The 19,974-nt window shown below is 46.2% G+C and overlaps 1 protein-coding gene across 1 annotated transcript in view; it reads right to left on the bottom strand.

Moving 5' to 3' along the window:
* LOC308273938 (phospholipase B1, membrane-associated-like) overlaps nucleotides 1–19,974 on the bottom strand; it is a gene marked incomplete at both ends in the record, with an annotated part of 181,166 nt that overhangs the window by 23,067 nt on the left and 138,125 nt on the right. The window contains 2 exons of the mRNA XM_080711345.1: nucleotides 14,796–14,928; nucleotides 15,798–15,854. Coding sequence (XP_080567471.1) covers nucleotides 14,796–14,928; nucleotides 15,798–15,854 — 190 coding nt within the window. The remainder of the gene's footprint in view (nucleotides 1–14,795; nucleotides 14,929–15,797; nucleotides 15,855–19,974) is intronic.

Here is a 19,974-nt window from a genome sequence, read left to right as displayed (position 1 = left end):
AGATATTGATTCCTGCTCTTTTAGCTGGTGAAGTGCTTCATGGCTGCTTTGCATGAGAAAACATGGTCAATGAGCTATTCAGGTTCTCCACGGCTCACAAGAGGTGGGAATCTCTCATATTGGGTACCTGATGCCCACCAGCAGCCGGCCATGTGGTGTGGGGCAGCATGTCCCTCCAAGAAGGGGCTGTTGGACACCAGAGCACAGGCTTCATCCACTCACTTGGGCCTCCAGGCTTATTCTGGTGATGGGAAGATGAGTGTGATATCAACATGACACAGGGTCTGGGGGGTACTGAGTTAAGTACATCCTTTTAAGGTCAGTAAGTCATTGTATGAAGTTATTTGTGAGAAATCATGAATTATCCCATACCATGATTAAGTCCGATGACTCCATTTTTACCGCTAGGTGGGGAAAATTCTGTTTGTATGTCTGGTTTGGCACATTTATGCTAAACAATGCATCTGTCCTCTGCATTGGTGTCTCATTCACTGTGACCCGTCCCTGTGAGAAGGCACAGTCCCCATCGGCTGGAGGGCATCTTGGCAGTGGAGATGGGGATGAGGTCAGAAAAGGGGTCAAGGGGCAGGCACTGGGGACAGGAGCGATGTTCCATTTGTGGAGTTGAACCCTGACGGAGGTGACCAAAAAAGTCACTATGTCCACATTAGTTTGGATTTTTCTGGTCAAAGTTGTGAGACACAGAGAGAGAGAGACATCTCTGGGCATTGGTGAGAATCAAGGTTGGGTGGGCAGATCAGGCGTTGGGTGAGGTGAGGCTTGGCTTTATATCATGACCATCTGGCTAGGCAACAGTTCCAGATCAGAGAAAAAGCTCCCTAGGAACAAGGGTGATAGGATGGTGTGAAAAAGGCTGACGAACACGTGGGTGTCTGCTGCAATAGATGTATGGCTAAAAGAACAATTCCAGTGCCTGCACCTGGCCACATCCCTGTCCGGGATTGGCTCGGGATGATGAAAGAGGTCTGGGTCTGCAGGGGGAGGGATATCAATGCCTGAGCCTGGTTCCACTGCCAGAAAACATGTGGGGTGAATTCTCAGAGACTTTCCAAGGATGTCATGGGTTTTCCAAGCTTTAATTGCAAGCCTGCCTTCTGCATCCATGGCCCTGCCCTCGCCTGCCCGGGAGGAGGTTTCTGGAGCGGTGTAGATTTCCTGAACACAAGGGTTGCTGAGGACAGCATTTTGGAATCAGGCTGAATGGGCTCTGAATCCTTGCTGGGCCTTGCTATATGAATGTGAGGATTTCATGGGAACATCTCTTGCCCTTGCTTAGCTTGTTTCCTCACCTATAAAATGGGATTCATTACAGCTTGTGAGTCTGATTTCAGTGATGAGGACAAAGGGCTCAAGCATCTATTTTATCACAGAGGAGGCTGGCGATGATGCCAGCTGCCTCTTATTTTTCTTTCCCCTTTCCTCCTGGACTGTGTACCTTATGGAGGTTGGTTCCCCTCTCTGATTTTGAAAGCCCAGACACCTTGGGGATGAACACACATTGCCCGTCATATGTCAGCTTGGTTGGTTGGTTGTAGACTTGGGCTTGGGAGGGGGGAGAGTCTCACAGGGCTAGCCAAGGGCAACTTTCTTTCTTCCTTTCTTTCCTTCTTTCTTTCTTTCTTTCTTTCTTTCTTTCTTTCTTTCTTTCTTTCTTTCTTTCTTTCTTTCCTGTTAGTGAGAGAGCATCTATGATGGATATTCTATCCTAGAGATCAAGTTCAGTCCCTTGGGCCCAGAGTCTGGTCCTTCCATAGCTATTGCAGTGACAGGGAAGCCTGGGATCCAGCCTCATCTACAACACTGATCATAGACAAACCATGGTCTGGCTCTGGTTTCACATCCTGGGGGATGGAGGTGGGGCGTGCGCTTGGGCACTGGGGCAGGCTGTCCACTCTGAGCCATCAGCCATAAACAACCCAAAGGTTTGTTCCCTCCCTGTAGGAATACACGTCTAATATTTCTGCTTCATAGCCAGGGCAAGAATTCGGATGCTAGCACTTCAAACAGCCCCACTTGCTCGGTGTTCCCTTTTCCCATTCTCCTGGTGTTTGAGCCATGTTTTCTGTTTTAAGCAGACTCTGTTAGAGGAAGGGGAGGTGCCTTGACCTTCAAAACACAGTCCAGCTGCAGGGCCGCCTGGCACAGCGAGCATCGCAGCTGCGCTTAATCTTCCTGAAGTGGAGCAGCTGGAGGCCTCCCAGCGTCCTGGCGCCTGTGGGCAGATGCTTGGCTTGCCCCAACTATGCAGCTGAGCTAAGGAGTACTCAAAAGGGAGAGTCCAGATCACAAAGCCACGGATGCTCCCACGTGCTGGGTGTAAGGAGCATGTGACGTGCCTGCCGTCCTGTACAAGAGAGCTCTCAGGTTCCCAGCGGTTTTTCCTGCACACTCTAGTGAAATGGGCTTGGAGAGTTTGGGAAGAATGGAAAAAAAGAAAATGATAGGATAAAATACAGGAGGCCTCTGGGGTAGGACAATTCTGGAGGAGGAGAAAGTGGGGTGGGGTAGGGGACGGCAAAGAGGAGAGGAGGGAGAGGGGCAGGAGGAGCAGAGTCCTGGAAGCCAGCCACAGCTGAGCAGTGCAGTTCTGTGTACTGTGCGGCCCTCGTGCCTGCCAGGGTCAAGTCTGCTCTGCCTCACTTCCACACTCGCAGACTTAATGACTCCCTGGCTCAGCTGCTCCTCTGCGGCGAGGTGATGGGTGCTGGGGGAAGGTGTCACTCGGAGCATCTCCCTGAGTGCAGCCGGGAAGCCTCTGACCTAGAAGGCTGGCTATCACCCTGGCTGGCTGTGGTTTCTGTTCTTTTTGAGGGCATCACCATAGCTCTGTGGGGACTTGGCCTGTGCTGGTCTTAATGACTGCTCCTCTCCAGTGTCTAGCACGGTGCTTGGCACAGGGAGGTGCATGCTAAATAGCTGTCAAATGACCAAGAATAAGTATTCAATTGAATACTGTGGAAATGCACGTCAGGGCCAAGGAAGGACTTTCAGCCCAGACACAGCACATGATATTAGTGCCTCTTAGGTTTTAGCATGCATGTTTATTTCCTGAGGATCTTGTTAAGATCCCACAAGGACCTCACCTGAGAAGTTGTTAGAAGGCTGAAGACTCCTTCACCAGCAAGAGGAAGATTGTAGTTTAGAACTTAGAAATTGAGGTCCCCACCTGCTGAGCTCTCTGACCCAGCAAACCAATACTGGACAGAAAGGGAAGGCCAGTGTCCCCTCCTTCCTCTGCTGGCCTCTGGGACACTGCACAGCACTGCGCTGGTGTCCTGCAGCCTCCTCTAGGCTCCCTGTGACCATAGCCTTCCTAAGCCCTGGGGTGACCCATGGGTGTGGGAGGCCCAGGGCTGTGCTACTCAGGGGTTTGCTGTAGTCTGGACTCTCTGAGGCTCAAGGTTCCTTTTCTAGCTTGGACATTACTTCTTGTGATTTTGGACAGACGCAAGTAGTCTCTGAAATCCAATCCCACCCATACACAGCTACTGACACCCCTATCTCTGCCAGCATCTACTACCACTGCTGTCCCTACCACGTCTCTTCCTTCCTTCCTTCCTTCCTTTCTTTCTTTCTTTCTTTCTTTCTTTCTTTCTTTCTTTCTTTCTTTCTTTCTTCTTTCTTTCTGTGGTACTGGGGATGGAACCCAGGGGCATTCTACCTCCAAGTGACACTCCCAGCCCTGTTTTTTATTTCGAAACAGGGTCTCACTGAATTGCAAGGGCCTCACTAATTAGCTGAAGCTGTCCGAGAACCAAGATCCTCCTGTCTCAGCCTCCTGAATGCTGGGATCACAAGCATGCGCCACCAAGCCCGGCTTGCTGAGGCTATTCTTGAACCCACAATCCTCCTGTCTTAGCCTTCCAAGTACTGGGATTCCAGGCTGCATCACCGTGCCCGGAGTTCGCTCAAACTGTCAATGGGATAGATGGGGGATGTGGCCAAGGATGTCATTTCCAGTTCATAACTTCAGTTTGTAGAGTCAGCCTTTGAAAGATATTTATTTGTGTCTCTAAATAAAGCATCAACCCCCTCACCACACCCCGGTCCTGAGCCTGTGATGTGGGCAGAAAGACGCTAGGTCATAAAGTACTGATAATAAAGGCCTTGCATTGTTATGGTGACTACAGTTTCAAAGAGACCATCACACTTTATCTTAATCCTCTTGATACCTCCTTTTAAGGTAGGCAGGACAGGTGGTATCACTCTCACTTCATTGATGGGAAAACTAAGGCTTGAAGGGGTAGGGACTTGGCCAAGGTCACAGACCTGGGACACAGTGTCACCATCCAGCAGAGACTGTCCAAGCCCTGACAAATGTATCACCAGAAAATTATTGCTCACTATCCAAAACATGCAAGCCTTTAGAAAAACATCTGAAAATGAGCCAATAAAGTGCTCAGGGAGCTGATTTGACACTGAAGCGGGAACAGGAAAGGATATGCCCAGGAAAGGGGTGGAGTGCTTCCAGATGGAGGAGTGCAAGCAGGCCCAGGTCCTGGAGACTAGCAGGTCAGAGGTCACGCCCAGAGGTAGGCGATGTAGGGAGTGGTGGGCAGAGTAGGCACAGGTCAGGGTCAAGGCTGGGAGAGACGGCCAGGAGGCAGGTCATGCCGAGTCTGATATTAAAGAGCACAGGTCCAAAATTTTAAAGGAAATACTGCCAGGTACCTATACCTAGTAACGGAATTGGGGCAAAAGAAAAAAAAGAGAGAGAGGGGGGAATACAGGGGAGAGGGAGAGAGAGATAGAGAAAGAGAGAGAACGAACTAAGAATGGAGTCTGAGATTGCATGGAGCCAAGGCTGCTCCAAGAGTCTTTCTGTCTAAAAGAAAGCTGGTTTTGTGTGTCTTGGGAAGGCAAGTGGGTTAGGGCATTGTAGTGGGATCCAAGGAAGTACCTGACACAATTGTGTGTGTGTGTGTGTGTGTGTGTGTGTGTGTGTGATACTAGGGATTAAACCCAGGAGCTTTCTACCTCTTGAGTTCCACCCCCAGCCTGATTTTTACATTTTAAATTTTGAAACAGGGTCTCACTGAGTTGTGGAGGGCCTCACTAAGGTGCTGAGGCTGGCCACCGACCTGTGATTCTCTTGCTCAGCCTCTCAAGTCCTGGGATTACAAGTGTGCACCACCCATGCCCAGCTCTGACACAAGTTTTTTTTTTTTTTTTTTTTTTGGTGGTGGTACTGGGCTTCCTGGAAACCCTTCTTCCTCCGGGCTACACTCCCAGACCTATTTTTATATTTTTATTTGGAAACAGGGTCTCTTAAGCCAGCGAGGCTGGCTTTGAACCTGCGTGATCCTTCTGTCTCCGCCTCCTAAGCACGGGATTACAAGCGTGCGCCACCACGCCCGGCCCTGACACAAGTTTTGAAGAGTTGTTTCTCTGACATTCTGCAAAATACTGCTCTGTAGGACACTTCTGATTGTGTCAGAAGGGGTCTGTGCTCCATAGAGATGGGAAATACTGGGGCAAAAGAAACTCAACGTGTACATTTAATAGCAGATTCCTCAGCACCTTAAGCAAGCTCATCTTTCAATGCATACATCTGGGTGAGAGCTAGCAAAAGCAGACATTTCCAGATTCTTTTGACTTTGGCACACAGGTTAATCTCTCCCAGGACACAGTTTGGGAAACTCAGTCCAACTTCTTCTCAGCTAGCCGATGGGCACACTTCCTGGTTTCACACCTGACCTGACCAAGCATGCTGGAAGGAAAGATAGACATCTAAATAAGACTCCACTCCCCTTTGTGTCTGGTTTAGTGTTTTTCCTTCCTTCTTTTTCTTATTCCTGCTAAAGCTTGGTCATTACCACCATCCAGGACATTTTGCTGTTTGGTGTTTGTACATTGAGGTTGGCAGCTTGTTCCAACTCAAGTGGCACTAAAAAATAAATAAATAAAAGCAAAAGAGCAATGATGCCTGGAGACCCCAGCCTTTCTCTGGCCCTGGGATGTAACCTGTCCACCTTGTTTGCCCAAGTGAGTGATAAGTAAAATAAAAAATTAATGCGAGTAAAATAAAAATAATGTGCGTACGGCGGAGTGTGAAAAACACGAGAGAGGTCCGGTACACATGGCATGTAAAGTTTTAATGGCACGGCTCTCCCGGGGATCAGGGCGAGGCACCGTGGGACCCGCGCGCCTGTCCGAAGCTTGAGGACGCGGGCTCTCCTTTTCAAGGTACGCATCTCGCGAGATGAGGGTTTACTCGCGGGAACGCCCAATTCTCGCGGGGGTTTTAGCCCCTCCCTTGCCCGGCAGAGGTCATGTGACACAAAGTCACATGAGTGCAGGACCCAACTTATCAGTGAGCAGTAAGCAGAGGGTGGAGGTGGAGCGGGGCGGCCAGACTCAGTTGTTCCTTGGGCTCCGTCAACACCCCATGTGTGACCACACCCTCCTAGGCTGGACCTGGCAGCACTTCTGAGTCTTCTGGCTGGACTCTGCTCCTTCCCGTTGCTCCCAGTCTTACCTGAGCCATTCTGTACTAGGAAGGTTCTTCCTGCATGACCACTGGTCTACTAGTGGTTCTTGAACTTGAATGTCCATCAGAAGTACCTGGAGGGCTTTTAAAAACGCAGATTGCTTGGTCCCACCCCTAGGCTTTCTCATGGGATACACCTGGGATGGAGCCTGAGCATTTGCTTTTCTAGTGAGCTCCCATGTGATGTGGATGCTGTTGGTCTGAGGACGAGACTTTAAGAATTACTGGTCTATAGTTTCCAAACGTGGGTCAGTTGGGAAGCTTGGTAAAAGGTGTGTACACTTGGGGTTTCCTTCAGACTGAATCAGTATTGCTAGAGGTCTATGTGCTGTCAGCCTCTCTTCTCTTCTGAGCCAAATAACTTCTTCTTGGTCTGGGGATGGTTTGCTCGACCCCACTCATTTTTCTGGCTCCTGCTCTCTTTGGAAGGGTGTCCACTTATGTGGCTCAGAGTTTAAGCCTAGGCTTACTGCTTCCCCTGGCACGAAACCCAGCATCCTGTATGGTGACGTCACTTGGACTTTCCTGCCCTTGGCCTACATCATCGTTCTGGCTTGCTGTCCTCTTTCCCACCTTTACTGTCCCCTTCCAGTCTCCTAGTTGAGTCTCCAGTCTCCTGCTTGCTCTCCTCAAACCTGTCTCTGCATCCAAACTTTATTGCTTGGTGGGAGACTTATGCCAGGTTTGATTCTCATGCAGACATTTTCTTTGGTGAAAAAAAAATTAAATACTCCCCCCCCCAAGGTTGGTAGATTTAGAATGGCAGGATGACCAATGACATTTCTTAGTAAAAATACATCCTAGGTAGCATTTGGGACATTCTCATACCAAAATTGTTGCTTCTCTGATATTCAGATGTCACCAAGTGTCCTATAACTCATCTAGCAGTTCTAGTCCTCACTGATATGTCATCATTTTGATAGGAAAGGATGGGGCTTTGGCAGAATTTCCAAGAACTCAGGCTCCCTAGGAAGCGGAATCAGACTGGCCCTGTAGGGTTTCTGCACCCATGTCTACCACACATAATCATCTGGTTCAAACCTCCATCCCAAAGCACCTCCTCTTGGTTCCCCTTGCCCTCTGCCCTGTCTTTTGTCTCCTTTGCTCTAGCCTCATCTCTGTTTCCTGCTATCCGCTCACTGTTATTCCCTCCTCCAACCTTATACCTGTTCTCTCTTCTCAGCTCCAACCTGCCTTTGCTCTCGGCACATCCCTTGCTTCACATGGACAGCTCATGGACTCTCCATGCCAGCATCAAGCCCAGAGCCTTCAAGACATCACTGCCTTCCTCTCCCAAGTGGAGTCAAGGCAGAGACTAACTCAGCCATTATTCTTTCATCAGTCTCCATCTGCTACATGTAAGTTACATGAATTGGCCCAACTTCATTGCCAGGATTGGATTGACATAACTCTGATCTGATATGTGATTTTCAAGTGCTTGATGGACAGAGGACTTAGAAATATAACCGTAGTCAGCAAAGGGCCAAAAGGGCCTGCATTTGGTTTATGTCAATAAACTTGTAATTGTCCCAGGAAAGGAACGAATGAAATCTTAGAGTAAGCTACTGGGTGAAATATTGTACAATTCTTTCTATTCCCTGTAAGGTTTTGTGGGCACGAAACACATGTAAACCATTTGATCTTTGGAAAGCTGAGCCAGGACCTGTGGGAGGGGGTGATTGGTTTATGGCTACAGTGTTTTATTTTTAATTAATTAATTCATTATTTTTGAAGAACTGGAGGGAACCCAGGAATATTCTACCTCTGAGCTATACCCTCAGCCCTATTTTTTATTCTTTATTTTGAAACAGGGTTTCACTAAGTTGTAGAGGGCCTCACTAAGTAGCTGAGGCTGGCCATGAACCTATGATCCTCCTGTCTCAGCCTCCAAGTACTGGGATTACAAGCGTGTGCCACCACACCCAGCTCCAGCCACTGTGTGTTAGAAGGCTAAAGCACTCAGGTTGTTCTGGGCATGGGTCCAGAGATAAAGGTGGGATCAATCATTCCGTCAGAAGAGCACCACTGCCCTATGGGAACAGGAGTAGAAAGCTGTCACTCAGAGAAGTGGGAAGGCATGCAAAGCTTCTGGGGTAAAGGCAGTAACGTGCACAGTGTAATCAAGCTGTGTCGTGCAGTCGTGGAAAGAAGGGATTACAAGGCTGGAAGCGGGGCAGTGGCCCTGGCTGGGAGAAGCTGGAGAGGAATTAAGGTCCTATTTGGAGTTGGATCTGGACAGCTGAAAAAGTATTGGGTTCCATGGCACAGACGACGTGCTCTCCCTTCCCCCGAGGCCCGTCCCCAGTCCTCAGGATGCTTAGCAGAGGCCAGGGTGACACTTCTGGCCCAAGCTCCTGCCAGAAGGTTTCTTACGGGTGGGAAGAAAGGGAACCAGGTGAGCATGTCCCCCTGAGGTGGCTGTTCTTCTAACCTACTGTGGAAAATATTGAGGAACCCTGAACTCAATTTTAAAGTTCTCAAATTTTAATGTGTCCCTGAATCATTCAGGGATGAGGTACAGCATGATTACTGCAGAAATACAAATTGCTCTCTGCAGTCCTGAAAATTCAGGTTCTGAAGGTTGGGGTGGGGCTTTTTTATGAGCCCTCCAGATGATGGATGCCAGTGGACTTTGGACAGTATTTGAGCATATTCTTAACTCTGTGGAGGATATCTAATCATGCCACACCTCTACTTTAAAAAAAAAAAATCCTTCCCTGTTGCCTATGAGACTGTCAAAGGCATCCTGGACCAAGTCCAACTCTTAAGCACGGCTTTTATGTTTCTGCAGTTTCCCAGACCTGAGTCCTAAGGAGGATAACACTGCAGGAGACACGGTGTCTCACCAAGGAAATAAAACATCCCAAGTTAGTTTTAAGAAAACACAGCACAAGGTTACCGTGAGGCGGGCACGCCCTGGGCCCCTGGTAGAAGCCTGTTTGCGCCTGTGCCTTCTGATCAGCCCCGACCATCTTGATGTTTCCCAAACTGCTCACCATTTACTCTGCAATTCTGTGCAGAGGCAGACGCTGTCCCAGCTGCTTGTTCTCCCTCCCATTGAACGCAGCCCTCTTTCAAAGCCTGGCTCCAAGCCGGGTGTGGTGACGCATGCTTGTAATCCCAGCATTTGGGAGGCTGAGACCAGAGGATTGCGGTACATGGATAGTCTCAGCTACTTAGTGAGGCTCTCTGCAAGTCAGTGAGACCTGGTTTCAAAATAAAGAATAAAAAATAGGGCAGGGGTGTAGTTCGAAGGTCAAATGCCCCTTGGTTCCATCTCCAGACCTGAAGGAAAAAAAAAAAAAAACCCAAAGCCCTGCTGGACGTGGTGGCGCACGCTTGTAATCCCTACGCTTGGGAGGCGGAGACAGGAGGATCGCGCAGGTTCGAAGCCAGCTGTGCACGCTGGCTTAGGAGACCCTGTTTCCAAATAAGAGTATAAAATAGGTCTGGGAGTGTAGCCTGGAGGTAGAAGGGCTTCTAGGAACTCTAGTACCACCAAAAACAAACAAACAAACAAACAACGACAAAAAATCAAAGCCCAACTCCAGGTCTCATTGTGCCTCCTTGGAATCTATGGGAATTTCTTGCAGTTTCCCACAGCCCCAGGTGTGCGCTTTATTATAGCCCGCACCACATCTGGTTATATGCCAATCTCTTCATCCGGCTGGAAGTCCTTAATGCTGTGGCCTCTGCCCAGGACAGATGACCCCCCCTCCTCCAGAGACATCCCTGTGGAGCTTTACCCCGTGGAGCTGGAGTGCAGAGGCCTGCATTATTCCCTCATTCGAGAGCGCTCAGTGGGTCGCAGGTGTGGGATGATGGGTCCTAGCCACACCTCTGCGCCTCTGCTCAGCTGCTTCCTGGGACACAAAGCTTGTCAGTCAGGAGCCCAACCCCGAGCTGGAGTATGTGGGAAGGAAATGTCAGATTTACTACTTGCATGCTTTTTTCATCTAAAGGAAGAATTTTACCTTCCTAATATTTTATTTATGGCTGGACTCCGGTGATTGCACGCATCACATGTCATACGCCGCATGGGCAGTTTCCTTTTTATAATGCTGTGATAATTGTCTTGCAAAGTTAACAAGTACCAGAACCAGAATTTGAAATTATGTCATCAGATAAGGTAACAAGAAAACTGGCAAAGCCAGGCACAGTGGTGCAAGCCTGTAATCCCAGGACTTGAAGGACGAGACAGGAGGATAGGTCCAAGGCCGGCACATAGTAACTTAGCAAGACCCAGTTTCAAAATAAAATGAAATAGGGCTGGGGGTGTAGCTCAGAGGTGGAATGCCTCTGGGTTCCATCCCCAGTACCACACACAAAGAAGGAAGGAAGAAAAGAAGGAAGGAAGGAAAGAAGAAAGAAAAGAAGGAAGGAAGGAAGGAAAGAAGGAAGGAAGGAAGGAAAAAGGTAAGAAGGAAAGAAGAAAGGCAGAGCTGACAAGCATCTTGCAGTAAGGGCTCTTTGTACCACAATGATGATCTGATCGTGGCTGACAACCCTGGGCTTACCCAGCAGTCTAGGTTGAATGTTGGGTTGATGTGCGCCCGCCTGGGTACTGCCCAGCCCCTCCCATGTGATAGGAAGCCATATGGACTTCAGGGCTTTTGAACACTAAGCGCACTCAGTTCATGTTGACAAACCAGTCTATTATTTTTAAATAGCAGTGTTTGAAATCACAGAGTTCTGAATTCAACACTTTGCAAAATTTCACTTCGCGATAGATGCTCGGAAACTTTCCCCCCCACCCCACCTCCTGCCTTTCCCTTTTTTAGGTTCCTTATTAGCAGTGGCAACGTGCCACATGCCATAATGACTAACTACAACAAGGGAAACCACACAACAACAAAAGCAGTAGGTACTGCTTGCACACACGGTTGGGAGTTGCATAGAAAACATTGCCAAGTGTTAGACAAATTCTGAAGCACTGGGCAGGTGGCTAAAATGTGGATTGTTTTAAAAAAAGACATGCCTTAGCCTATGGTACTTGTTGGATTATTTCAGTTATGAAATATACAGTGTGTGTGTGTGTGTGTGTGTGTGTGTGTGTGTGTGCCAATAAAGGGAAAATGTACCACTGAAGATATAGTCTCAACAGAAAAATTTACTTTTTTGATGAAAAGCTTTTGTTTTGGGGCTGGGGTGTAGCACACTGATAGAATATGTGCATAACACATGCAAGGCCCTGAGTTTAAAAAAAAAAGTTAGTGCTTTAACTAGAATAAAAAGATTCTTGGGCAAGAATACAAAGACAGTGGCATGAAAGACATACTTTCCATTGCTCTGTTTATTGGCAAGTTAAAGCTGCAGCGTGAGAAGTATCCAATAGGTGACAGAGTAGCAGCAAAGTGATAATTGTCACAAAAACAAGACTTCAGGTATAATAGGATTCGCACAACACCCTGTAATGACATAAGGAGCCGTCAGAAAAGTATTCTGGCAAAGTATTTATGAGAGCAGTCAGCTTGAAGATGAATTATGCACTTTTAAATCAATAGACAACTTGTTTCAAACTTATACCCTTTTCTGTGATGTCAACTGACTGTCAGTAATATGTTACCTAACAAATGTTTTTTTAAAGAAAAAAAAAACTCTAGGAAAGGAGAAGAAACAATTGCTTTCTGAAAGTAACTTTGCAGTGTGGGGGTGTAAAGGTGATTTTTTAAAAATGAAAGTCAGGGCAAGCCAGGAGCGGTGGCGCGTGCTTGTAATCCCAGCATTTGGGAGGCTGAGACAGGAGGATTGTGGTTTGAGGACATCTTCAGCCACTTAGTGAGGCCCTCTGCAACTCAGTGAGACCCTGTTTCAAAATAAAGAAAAAAAATAGGGCTGGGGGTATAGCTCCGAGGTCCAGTGCCCCTGGGTTTCATCCCCAGATCTGCCAAAAAAAAAAAAAAAGTCACTGCAGATGTTCAGAAATGTGGCTGCTGTCAGATGATGCTGCAGCTGAAAATGATGAGCTTTGATTATTCAAAACTCTCGTGTCTGTGTACATTAAAAATTGGAGGTAGCCAGGTGTGGCAGTACATGCCTGTAATCCCAGTACTTGGGAGACTGAGACAGGAGGATCACAGGTCCAAGGCCAGCCTCAGCAACTTAGCAAGATCTTATTTTAAAATAAAAAATAAAAAGGGCTGGGGGTGTACCTCGGAGGAAGAATGCCCCTGGGTTCAATGCCCAATACAAAAAAAAAAAAAAAAAATTAGACGTAAACCTTTTCAACCTGTTTTAAACTTTTTATAATGAAGAATACCACTGGGGTTTGGTCACTTTGCAGAAATAAGACACCCTAGCCAGACATGGTGGCACAAGCCTGTAACCCCAGTAGTTGGGAGGCTGAAACAAGAGGATTACAGTTTTGGGGACAGTCTCAGCAACATAGTGAGGACTCTCAGCAACCTAATGAGACCCTGCTTAAAACAACAACAACATACAAAAATAATAAAAAGGGCTGGGGGGTGTAGCTCAGAGACAGAGTGTTCCTGAGGTCGATTTCCAGTATCACACGAAGAAAAGAAAATCAAAGGACACCTTTCAATTAGGTTAGCCCTTCCAAAAAAATTGACATTAGGCAGAAGGGTAAATTATTACTGAAATTCCAGCAAAGTCTTTGAAGTTGAATGAGAATTGTAAGTTCATTATCACAACCCATAGAGTATGTTTTCCTTTGGACCATTTTTGTAGTCTTTTCAGCTGTGGTAATCTTCGAAGTCATGTTTAGAAATAAAAGGAATAACGTTTTAAATCAAGATTTTAGGCTGGCCATGGTGGTACACGCTTGTAATCCCCGCACTTGGGAGGCAGACAGGAGGATCGCGCAGGTTCGAAGCCAGCCGCGCTGGCTTAAGAGACCCTGTTTCCAAATAAAAATATAAAATAGGTCTGGGAGTGTAGCCCGTAGGTTTCCAGGAACCCCAGTACCACCAAAAAAAAAAAAAAAAGTTCTCTTTTTTATAATTGTTTGCAGTTTGTATGGTGGGTTAATACAGCAATGCAAAAATATGCAATTTATAAACAAGTGCCTCTGTATTGGGCTATGCCAGCTCTTGCTGGGCAGGTACCTAATGGAAAGCTGGGGATCGGCACGGCGCACTGACAAGCTGGCCTCGCCTTGGCTTCCCCGTGCCAGCACCTGGTGGCCCTGTGGGCACTGAGAAGAGCTGTCACTTGTCACATTCTCTTGTCAGCTGATGGGAGGAAGGGGGACACAGGCTGGTCAAGGTGTTTCAGGAATCGCAACAAGTTGGAGGACAACAGCACCGAATCAGTAAGATTGGGCCGAGCAACAAAAGCAATAGAATAAAATAGGAAGTTGAGGTGCCTCATAGAATCATATTAATAAAAGCTAATACACCCCATGCTCTCAGCCCACCAGACAGTGCCCTGGGCCTCCTTGGGGACCTCCCCACATGCTCACAGCAGGCTGGGTGCTGGGGGGTTCGTTTCATAACACTGTGACATCATCTGGGAAGAAGAAAGCTTCCCTGGTGCCAATTCAGAAAACTTCGTTTCTTTGTCTCTCCAGGGGATTTCAGTCTCAGAGAGCCCAGTCCTGTGCTCTGCCAGGTAAAATGGGTTACAAAAATAGAACCGGAAAAGAAAGGTTGAAATTGAGCCATATATATACACACACATTATCATCGATTCGCTGGTCCCAGGAGATAGACTCTGAGCTGTTTTCCCAGCAAGTGCGAAAAAAACAAGCTGCCCCACAGGCCTCCACCCAGCTTCTATCCTGGGGCTAAGCACCTTTTTTCTAGGTAGGTGGCCCCTCTCAGCCACCTCCTTTTTTCCTGCTCACACACGGGGCACGGAGGTGTGGGCACAGCCTGTCACTCTGGCACTGAATGGCATAGGCCAGGCCAGCTTTGTGGGTATGAGACCTGTGATTCATTTGTGGCCCTGTGTTCAGAAGTCCCATGCCTGGTTTAGTGCTATGCTGACACGGGTCCTAAAATTCTTAATCAGTTTTCAACAAAGGGCCCTGTATTTTTACTTTGTACCAAACCCTGCAAATTATGTAGCTTTTTTTTTTTTTTTTTTTTTTTTTTTTTTTTTTTTTGCAGTACTGGGGATGGAACCCAGGGGCATTCTACCTCCAAGCTACACCTCCTGCCCTATTTTTAATTCTTTATTTTGAAACAGGGTCTCACTGAGTTGCAAAGGGCCTAAGAAGTAGCAGAGGCTGTTTGCAAACCATGATCCTTCTTTCTCAGCCTCCTGAATGCTGGGATTACAAGCGTGCACCACCACACCTGGCTATTTCTTTACTTCTTACCCTCGCTTCCTTCTGTGTGCCCACTGCCTGGGACTGTGCGAAACCGATTGATAGCAGCATGCCGGCCATTGCCCGACACATCCAGAGACCCATAGTGGTGCACTTCAGGTCTCTCCAGGAGGGCAGAGAGGCCCTTGGCAGATGGCGGTGCCAGTCACCAGAACAGCCTACAGGGGCAAGTCTTCCGGACATTGCCTAGAAATGCAGGGGGTGCACCCTCAAGGAGGGTCCCTCTGCTGTGCCCAGGCGAGCTGTGAGGTTTCGCTAATAGACACCAAACTTGTTAATGTCCCACAGGGCTGTAAAGCACTTAAGGTTATCTTTCTTAATAGTCAGAAATCCAGAAGTCAATATAACTTCATCGTGTCTGAACTCTAATCAAATAGTAAATAGCAAAGACAAACACAGGTACATTCTAAACATTTCTCTTGGATGAGCTTGTTAAACAACATTGACAGGACACGTGGTCACTTATTTCTGAGTTTGGGATACTTTCTCTTAACAATATGGTATTTAGCTTTCAATAAATAAAAGTCTGTGGTGTGGATCAGATGAGAATGTATTAAAGTGTTTTGTAAATGCCGGTGCTAGATATATTTTGACAGTATGATTCCCTCACAGAGCCCTTGAGTCATCTATTGGAATCAGTGCTGATACGGGAAGGAAGGAGAGATCTAAATGTGGAAAACCTATTTTTTTTTTAACATGTTTCACTTTCATTTAATTCTTTTTTTTTTTTTTTGTGGTACTGGTGGTGGGACCAGGAGCTTTTCTACCTCCGGGCTATCCACCAGACCTATTTTATACTTTATTTGGAGACAGGGTCTCACTAAGTAGCTGAGAGCCTCACTAAGTAGCTGAGGCTGGCTTTGAGCCTGTGGGATCCTCCTGTCTCAGCCTCCCAAACACGGGGATTACAAGTGTGCGCCACCACGCCCGACCACTTTCATTTAATTCCTATAAGAAAATTCTTCTTATAAGAAGACTGAGAAGCCACAGAACCTGCTTCAGTTTCTTGGTCTGTAAGACCAGGATCATAACAGTGCTGCCTTCATTGGGCTATTGTGGGGAAAGATGAGCAATGCAGATTTACTGCTAAAAACCCTGCCTGGGACACGTTGGCACATCAGAAATGTTGGTTCACTAAGTGCTCCAACTGGTGTTTGAATACATTTATTGAAGTTCTTTCTTCTTTAATAGCAGTATATCTCATTTCTGGACGTTCTATTAGTTTTTTAGTCCTTGCATAAATCTGCCTCTGTTTTTTGTTGTTGTTGTTGTTTTTTACTATAATGCTTTGTTCTTATCCCAGGCTTTAAATTCCTTTTGTCTTTAATCTTTCTAAATGTACACATACTTACACAATCATGTATTGCATGATGCCATTTTGGTTAACAGTGGACCACATATAGCGTGGTGGGCCCATAACTTTATAATGTAACTGAAAATGTTCTATTACTCAGTGATGTCTTAACCACCCTGATGTGCTTTTCATGAGGTTGTAATGATGTTTGTGTAAATGCACCTGCTGTGCTGCCAACTGTTTAAAAGTATATAGTACATCCAACATTATAGGCAATACTTAGTAATGATAATTGACTATATTACTAGTTTATGCATTTAGTAAATGTTTAACTTTTATGCATAGTAAATGCATAACTTTTATCATCAGAGTGTCCTACTTATAAACAAGTTTATTGTGAAACAGTATGTCATATTATACCAGCAGCCTCATATATTGTAGTATGTAGTACATTTGTTGATTGAATCAAGAGCCCAGGTTGGCTAAGTGAGCGAGATTATCGAGGATTGTGTAAGGATGCGCTGTGGTCACACATGGAAAAAAACACCTAACGACTCATTTCTCAGAGCCTGCCCCCATCATGAAGCAACATATCTGTGGTCTTTTTTTAGCACTTCATTTTGTAAATGTTGTGGGTCCAATCTTGCCAATTATGTCTGATTCTCGTAAGGATTGTTTCATTTTTTTCTAATTAAAAGACTTATTAGCTACTATAACTCCACATATACATAACAAAATAAAATTTAGTCCCTTAATTTTTTGTGTGGTGCTGGGGGTGGGACTCAGGGGCTTTCTACCTCCAGGGCTATACTCTCAGACCTATTTTATACTTTATTTGGAGACAGGGTCTCACTAAGTTGCTGAGAGCCTCACTAAGTAGCTGAGGCTGGCTTCGAGCCTGTGTGATCCTCCTATCTCAGCCTCCCAAGCACAGGGATTACAAGCATGCGCCACCACGTCTGGCTTAAGTTAATTTTTAAAATCATAGATTACTAACCAGATATAACCAGGTTGCATTCTTCAGACAAATTGGAAGCAGAGGAACCGTGATGTCACCATGACCTTGTAAAGACATGTTCTCTTTTTTTCCTAGATTTTTTATTTTATACCTCATTCACTGGCAACTCACTGCTGAAATTGGTTGTTGTATATTTTGGGATCACTCCCCTACTCCAGACGCTAGTGTTCATCCTGAATGTTCTGCTGTGTAATGAGAGGGGAGCTGTCATCCATTCCCTCTCCTCTGAGTCTTGGTTTCCTCTACTGTGAACAGGGGATGGGACCAAGGAGGAATGATGTTTCATTATTATGCATTAGGGGGCCTGTCCTACTGTAGGCATTCTGTCAACTTTCCTTTGTGTGACTTCCTTTATACTAATCTTTTCTCACTAGCAATTACAGTTCCAAATCCAAGGTGGCCTCACATTACAGCCATCATTCCCATGGAATCGCTGCTAGCTCACTGCTCTGCTCAGTGTTCCTCCAGTCCAGCCCTATGGCTCATCTGTGGAGAGCCATTAAGGTTTTCCCCTAAAAGAATATTTCTGACTCAGCTGACTGTCCTTTGCCCAGAGTCAACAAGATTTGGGGTCATGGAAGGTTCAAAGTAAAAGGTCTGAGAGAAGATCAGGTGGTGATGGCACGAGGGTACTGATTAACCTACCTGTAATGTATGTGTTTTGGATTGGTCTCTATTGTATTCTGGTGGTGATAGCATGGGGATGTTGATTGACCTGTAAGTCTAGAAATACCCCAGGAGTGGAGAGGCCAGGAGGGAGAGATGATATTGACCCAGAAGTAGGCGTCGGCCAGTAGGTCGACCAGTAGAAATATTGACCCAGAAGCAGGGGTCGGCCAGTAGAGATAGTAGGCTGGCAGTCCCCCCACGTTAGAATTTAAACAAATTCTCAGAATCAAATTCTTAAGAGTTTAATTCTTCATCCTCACGCCTCTTTTCGGAACCCGTACTTTTGCCGGCTGGCTCCGGCACTCATCTTCCTTTTTTATTTTATTTTATTTCTTGTCATCCCTATACACATACTTCTCCATCTCTCTATCAAGATGGAATTTCCCCAGTATCTGCAGCCCCATCTCTTGGGCTTCTGTCCAAATCATCTCTCCATCTTTCACAGCTCAGTTAATTCCTAAAGCCTTTATGAATGTTTTAGATCAGGTTCCATCCACAATATTATTTCTTTTTGGAATCCAAAAGCCTCTATGGGGAATACCATGGAGTGTAGCTTCCTCAGGTTAGGTGGTTTTGTTCATGGTGTGGCTTTGGGGATCATCCAAACTAGACTGAACATTTTCCCTAAAATACATGAAGATGGAAATATCCAGTGTATACAGGTTGAGTATCCCTGACCCAAAATGCTTGGGACCAGAATTGTTTTAGATTTGGGAAATTTCAAATTTTGGAACATTTGCATATTCATACTGAGGTCTCCCGAGGATAGGATACAAGTCTAAACACAACATTCTTACCTGTTTTAAATACCCTTATACACATGGTCTGAAGGTAATTCTGTACTATATTTTCCATGTATCTGTGTTTTTATTGTGATCCATTATGTGAGTTTTGGTGTGGAATTTTCGACTTGTAGTGTCAGGTTGGTACTCAAAAAAAATGTCAAGTTTTGGAGCATTTTTAATTTTTGGATTAAGAATGTTCAACCCACGTAGAACCACCAGTTTTAATAGTACTTCTCATGCATTTTTAATTTTTGATTTTTTTTTTTTGGTTGTACTGGGGTTCCTGGAAGCCCTTCTACCTCCGGGCTACACTCACAGACCTATTTTTTTTTTTTAACTTTATGTGGAAACAGGGTCTCTTAAGCCAGTGAGGCTGGCTCTGAACCAGCGCGATCCTCCTGTCTCCGCCTCCCAAGCGCAGGGATTACAAGCATGCGCCACCACGCCCGGCTAATTTTTGATTTTTTAGGCTATATCTGTAGGGGCTCAGGGGCCTGGTTTGTGGTTGTATCCCTCCACAGAGGATTTCTCTTTATTCCTGTCAAGTGATCCTTGGTTAACCAGCCTAGGACCACTCTTCACATTTTTTTTTAAGCCTGGATTATTCTGATAGCGTAAACTGCAATCCCCGACCCAAGTGAAGGCAGACTTGTAGGTTTGAATTCCAAGCTCCTTTAAGTGGGGAACCAGAGGAATGGGAACTTGCAGAAATGGTATTAAAAAGAGGTGTGGTTTTAAACTCTTGGATTTAATGGGCTATCTTTGTTGTTCCACTGTCTTAAGGCAGAAGCACACACTGGGATGTGTGGCTCTGTCGGGCATTTTGCAGAGTGAGGAGCAGGGAAGGTATGCCGTGCACATTGAAGAGAAGTAGAAAAGGAGCCCAGGAGAATGCTGAAAGGGAGTGTGGGCTCTCTCCATTTTTTTTTCAAAAGAGAAACAATGAACCCTCATGAGAGGAAGGCAGGCAGCCTGCATCCCTCTTCCTGCCCAGCTCCCCCATTTCCACCTTTGGACTTCTCTTCCCCAACAGTCTGGGCTCTCCTCCTCCCCTTTGCAGGAGCAAACAATCCATTAACATTTGTGCAGTGTTTTAAAGATACAGAGCACTTTGATACACAGTTTCATACTTTTCCAAAAGTGAGTGAATACTCTTATTCCAATTATTTTATAGATAAGGCATCTCAGAAATTGGGGCTCAGGCTGGTGAAGGGGTTTGCCTCCCAAAGCTGCCCCATTTCAGTAGTGCACCTGGGTCTATTTTTGTGTATGTGGTACCGGGGATTGAACTCAGGGGCATTTTACCTCCAAGCTCTAACTCCAGCCCTGTTTTATTTATATTTTGAAACAAGGTTTTGCTGAGACTGTCCTCAAACCTGCGATCCTCCTGTCTCAGCCTCCCAA

This window comes from Muscardinus avellanarius (assembly GCF_963383645.1).
Source record: "Muscardinus avellanarius genome assembly, chromosome: 15".
Taxonomy (NCBI): Eukaryota; Metazoa; Chordata; class Mammalia; order Rodentia; family Gliridae; genus Muscardinus; species Muscardinus avellanarius.
This window is presented reverse-complemented; position numbering and strand designations above follow the sequence as displayed.